The sequence below is a fragment of the Entelurus aequoreus genome, linkage group LG25 (genome assembly GCF_033978785.1).
Source record: "Entelurus aequoreus isolate RoL-2023_Sb linkage group LG25, RoL_Eaeq_v1.1, whole genome shotgun sequence".
Classification (NCBI taxonomy): domain Eukaryota; kingdom Metazoa; phylum Chordata; class Actinopteri; order Syngnathiformes; family Syngnathidae; genus Entelurus; species Entelurus aequoreus.
Window position 1 is genome coordinate 3,166,585 of NC_084755.1, and position 6,167 is coordinate 3,172,751.

Here is a 6,167-nt window from a genome sequence, read left to right on the forward strand (position 1 = left end):
CTGTTATATTACAGTAAAATCAGAAAAAAAACATGCATGTTTTTTCTGTCTGTTATATTACAGTAAAATCAGAAAAAAATCATGTTTTTTTCTGTCATATTACAGTAAAATCACAAAAAATGCATGTTTTTTCTGTCTGTTATAGTACAGTAAAATCAGAAAAAAACATGCATGTTTTTTCTGTCTGTTATATTACAGTAAAATCAGAAAAAATGCATGTTTTTCTGTCTGTGATATTACAGTAAAATAAAATAAAAACATGCATGAACTGACCATTGACCGCCTTTAATAAAGTTATCACTTGTATCCTAAAAATAAAGAATGCATTTTTAGCAAAACATTAAAATGTATAATACTAAGAAGAGTGCACGTGAATATAAGACTGCAGGAAACTAAAAGTAAAATGGAATGGGACCATATTAATAGTTTGCTATATTATTAAAGCCAATATAATTTCCCTGGTTCTATTTGTGGAGCTTCACATACATTTCCCATCAAGATTCAGAGACACAATTATTTCCAGGGACGAACCAACATTATAAAAATCCAACCTTTAGTCATTCTGGTTTAAACAGCAAGTCATTGTCTATGCGTGCCGCGTGAGCGCGCATGCGCGTGAAGGTGCGCGCCTGCTATAACGGAGCGTGCTGCTGCAGCGGCAACATTTGCAAGACGGACTTCGTTACCTCCCTGTCCTCCACAGCCATGCTCCTCTCTTCTCTCCGCGGCTTCTTGGAGCTTTCGCAGCGTGTTGGAGATGTTTCTGCGCGGAGTTGTCTTCCTCATCTGCTTTCTGACCAGTCGGCAGCTGCGGCTTTGTGCGGCGGATCTTTGCAACTGGAGTGGAAGGTAAACTTATTGCTTCATAAATGACGCCTATTTCAGTGTCAATATTTAACCAAAAAATAGGATCTAATACATTGACATCAAATATTATGTTTTACTTTTGGTTGTTTATTTCTTGGAGGGGGTAAAGTTGATAAAACACATTTTTGTCCAATAATTATTGACCCAGTAAAAGCTGCAATAACCTCCTTGCAATGTACCTCAATATAGGAAAATCTTCTTATTCACATAACCGGTGTCAAAGTCAAGGCCCGCGGGCCAGATCCAGCCCGTTAATGAATGATCTATGGCCCCCGGGATGATATTTGATTGTTGTTGTTTTGCACGCACCATGCATTATTTTTAGGATATTTAAAACAAATCATAGACAGTGTTAAAAATGGTCAGTGCACTGCTGTTATATTACAGTAAAATCAGAAAAAAACATGTATTTTTTTCTTTCTGTTATATTACAGTAAAATCAGAAAAAAATGCATGTTTTTTTTCTGTCTGTTATATTACAGTAAAATCAGAAAAAATGCATGTTTTTTCTTTCTGTTATATTACAGTAAAATCAGAAAAAAATCATGTTTTTTCTGTCTGTTATATTACAGTAAAATCAGAAAAAATGCAGTTTTTTTTCTTTCTGTTATATTACAGTAAAATCAGAAAAAATGCAGGTTTTTTTGTGTCTGTTATATTACAGTAAAATTAAAAAAAACATGTTTTTTCTGTCTGTTATGTTCCAGTAAAATCAGAAAAAAACATGTATTTTTTTCTTTCTGTTATATTACAGTAAAATCAGAAAAAAATGCATGTTTTTTTTCTGTCTGTTATATTACAGTAAAATCAGAAAAAACATGTTTTTTCTGTCTGTTATATTACAGTAAAATCAGAAAAAATCATGTTTTTTCTGTCTGTTATATTACAGTAAAATCAGAAAAAAACATGTATTTTTTATGTCTGTTATATTACAGTAAAATCAGAAAAAAACATGTATTTTTTTCTTTCTGTTATATTACAGTAAAATCAGAAAAAAATGCATGTTTTTTTCTGTCTGTTATATTACAGTAAAATCAGAAAAAAACATGTATTTTTTTCTGTTATATTACAGTAAAATCAGAAAAACATGCATGTTTTTTCTGTCTGTTGTATTACAGTAAAATCAGAAAAAATCATGTTTTTTCTGTCTGTTATATTACAGTAAAATCAGAAAAAATGCATGTTTTTTCTTTCTGTTATATTACAGTAAAATCAGAAAAAAATCATGTTTTTTCTGTCTGTTATATTACAGTAAAATCAGAAAAAATGCAGGTTTTTTTCTTTGTTATATTACAGTAAAATCAGAAAAAATGCAGGTTTTTTGTGTCTGTTATATTACAGTAAAATAAAAAAAACATGTTTTTTCTGTCTGTTATATTACAGTAAAATCAGAAAAAAACATGTATTTTTTTCTGTTATATTACAGTAAAATCAGAAAAACATGCATGTTTTTTTCTTTCTGATATATTACAGTAAAATCTGAAAAAATGCATTTTTTTGTGTCTGTTATATTACAGTAAAATAAAAAAAAACATGTTTTTTCTGTCTGTTATATTACAGTAAAATCAGAAAAAATCATGTATTTTTTTCTGTTATATTACAGTAAAATCAGAAAAACATGCATGTTTTTTTCTTTCTGTTATATTACAGTAAAATCAGAAAAAATGCATTTTTTTTGTGTCTGTTATATTACAGTAAAATAAAAAAAAACATGTTTTTTCTGTCTGTTATATTACAGTAAAATCAGAAAAAATCATGTTTTTTCTGTCTGTTATATTACAGTAAAATCAGAAAAAATCATGTATTTTTTTCTGTTATATTACAGTAAAATCAGAAAAACATGCATGTTTTTTCTGTCTGTTGTATTACAGTAAAATCAGAAAAACATGCATGTTTTTTCTGTCTGTTATATTACAGTAAAATCAGAAAAAATGCATGTTTTTTCTTTCTGTTATATTACAGTAAAATCAGAAAAAATTCATGTTTTTTCTTTCTGTTATATTACAGTAAAATCAGAAAAAAATCATGTTTTTTCTGTCTGTTATATTACAGTAAAATCAGAAAAAATGCATGTTTTTTTCTTTCTGTTATATTACAGTAAAATCAGAAACAATGCAGGTTTTTTTGTGTCTGTTATATTACAGTAAAATAAAATAATTCATGTTTTTTCTGTCTGTTATAATAATACAGTAAAATAAAAAATATGTTTTTTTGTCTGTTATAGTACAGTAAAATCAGAAAAAAAAATCCTGTTTTTTTCTGTCTGTTATATTACAGTAAAATCTGTATAGCATTTCTCCAGCCGTGGTCATGTGATGACATCAATTATTGTGTCATTTGAGTATCGATATTTAACAAAAAATATGATCTAATACATTTACATCAAATATTATGTTTTACTTTTGGTTGTTTATTTTGTGGAGGGGGTAAAGTTGATAAAACATTTGTGTTTTTTTTTAATAAACTAATTTTGTCCAATAATTATTGACCCAGGAAAAGCTGCAATAACCTCCTTGCAATGTACCTCAATATAGGAAAATCTTCTTATTCACATAATAGGTGTCAAAGTCGAGGCCCGCGGGTCAGATCCGGCCCGTTAATGAATGATCTATGGCCCCCAGGATATTTGATTAGTATTAGAAGCGGCCCGCAGGCCACAGCCACCTGCTGCTGTTTTGCACGCACCAACACTCCATCAGTGTTGGTGCTATGAATTTTCTAAACGGGGTCCCAGGGACCCCATCGAGTCATAAAAATGGGGTCCCACAGTACATTTTTGGAGTTTTGAAACCATTTTGAAAACAAATAATCAATGTATGCATTATCCTGTTATATCTCACATTCTATATTGTGTTTTGGAAAAAGCTTGTCATAAACGTTAGTTAATTCATTAAAAAAATAAATAATTGAAGTGAAGTGAAGTGAAGTGAATTATATTTATATAGCGCTTTTCTCAAGTGACTCAAAGTGCTGTACATTGTGAAACCCAATATCTAAGTTACATTTTTAAACCAGTGTGCGTGGCACTGGGAGGACGTGGGTAAAGTGTCTTGCCCAAGGACACAACGGCAGTGACTAGGATGGCGGAAGCGGGGTTCGAACCTGCAACCCTTGAAGTTGCTGGCACGGCCACTCTACCAACCGAGCTATACCGCCCCTTTCAAAAGAAAACACATTTTTATGCATATGTAAATGTATTCAGTTATAAACATTCATTCACTTTCTTCTTTCCTTCATGGATCTAAACTTTACCACTGCCGGTATTTTTTTGCAATATTTTTGTTGTTATATTTTCATGTGTTTGTTCTATTTTTGCCTAAAGTAAGACAAAGAAAACAATCTGAAGTAGGGATGTCCGATAATGGCTTTTTGCCGATATCCGATATGCCGATATTGCCTAACTCTTTAATTATCGATACCGATATCAACCGATATATACAGTCGTGGAATTAACACATTATTATGCCTAATTTGGACAACCAGGTATGGTGAAGATAAGGTACTTTTTAAAAAAAATGAATCAAATAAAATAAGATAAATACATTAAAAACATTTTCTTGAATAAAAAAGAAAGTACAACAATATAAAAACAGTTACATAGAAACTAGTAATGAATGAAAATGAGTAAAATTAACTGTTAAAGGTTAGTACTATTAGTGGAGCAGCAGCACGCACAATCATGTGTGCTTACGGACTGTATCCCTTGCAGACTGTATTGATATATATTGATATATAATGTAGGAACCAGAATATTAATAACAGAAAGAAACAACCCTTTTGTGTGAATGAGTGTAAATGGGGGAGGGAGGTTTTTTGGGTTGGTGCACTAATTGTAAGTGTATCTTGTGTTTTTTATGTGGATTTAATTAAAAAAAAGAAAAAAAACCCAACAAAAACCGATACTGATAATAAAAAAAAACGATAATTTCCGATTTTAACGCATTTATCGGCCGATAATATCGGCAGACCGATATTATCGGACATCTCTAATCTGAAGTGACAGTACCACGTAAGGTATGTTTTAAATGCTGTTTAAATGTGCCAAAATATAGCCTGTTTTGTACACTGTTGAGGTGTTTCAATGCCCAGTAGTGCAGAAGTGTGTTTCTGCATAGCATTTCTCCAGCCGTGGTCATGTGGCGACATCAATTATTGTGTCATTTGAGTATCAATATTTAACACAAAAAAATATGATCTAATACATTTACATCAAATATTATGTTTTACTTTTGGTTGTTTATTTCGTGGCGGGGGGTAAAGTTGATAAAACAAATGTTTTTTTTTTAAAATAAACTAATTTTGTCCAATAATTACAAGCTGCAATAACCTCCTTGCAATGTACCTCAGTAGAGGAAAATCTTCTTATTCACATAATAGGTGTCAAAGTCAAGGCCCGCGGGCCGGATTTGAATGATCTATGGCCCCCGGGATGATATTTGATTAGTATTAGAACCGGCCTGCTGCTGGTTTGCACGCACCAACACTCCATCAGTGTTGGCGCTAGGAATTTCAAAACGGGGTCCCAGGGACCCCATCGGGTCATAAAAATGGAGTCCCACAGTACATTTTTGGGGTTTTGAAACCATTTTGAAAACAAATAATCAATGTATGCATTATCCTGTTATATCTCACATTCTATATTGTGTTTTGGAAAAAGGTTGTCATAAACGTTACTTAATTCATAAAAAAATAAATAATTCAAAATAAAAACATGTTTTATGCATATGTAAATGTATTCAGTTATAAACATTCATTCACTTTCTTCTTTCCTTCATGGATCTAAACGGTATTTTTTTCTATATTTTTATTGTAATATTTTCAGAATGTGTTTGTTCTATTTTTGGCCAAAGTCAATCAATCAATCAATCAATGTTTATTTATATAGCCCTAAATCACAAGTGTCTCAAAGGGCTGTACAAAGTAAGACAAAGAAAACAATCTGAAGTTGTCTTTATTTTTTACTTTTAATGCCATGATTTTCCTCCATGCGGGCCCCTGAGCTAAAATGACTTTGACACCCAAATAGACTATAATGCATTTTTATTTCACTTTTATGAGAAGGACCATTTCGGGTCCAAATATGTGCCGATCGATCCTGGCCGATACTTGCTGGTCGGCCAGTGAGTATCGGCCAATTTTGTATGTGGTCACCATTGTTGATTAATGCATTAATTAAAGGCTGAACATGTATTTATTTTTAGTCCCCCAGCCGACAAGCAGCTAATTATGTCTCCGTATAAGTGTGGAGCTGCTCCTCTAAGCTCATAATAATCACCTCGAGTACACAGTGGTGTGCAGTT

The 6,167-nt window shown here is 31.7% G+C and overlaps 1 protein-coding gene across 1 annotated transcript in view; it reads left to right on the forward strand.

Annotated features, from left to right (window-relative positions):
- Window positions 1-719: 719 nt before the first annotated feature.
- The window catches only part of LOC133642390 (meteorin-like protein), a 14,104-nt gene continuing 8,656 nt past the window's right edge, over window positions 720-6,167 (forward strand). Inside the window, exon 1 of the mRNA XM_062036553.1 lies at window positions 720-849. Within this exon, the coding sequence (XP_061892537.1) occupies window positions 758-849 (92 nt within the window). The 5' untranslated portion in view covers window positions 720-757. The remainder of the gene's footprint in view (window positions 850-6,167) is intronic.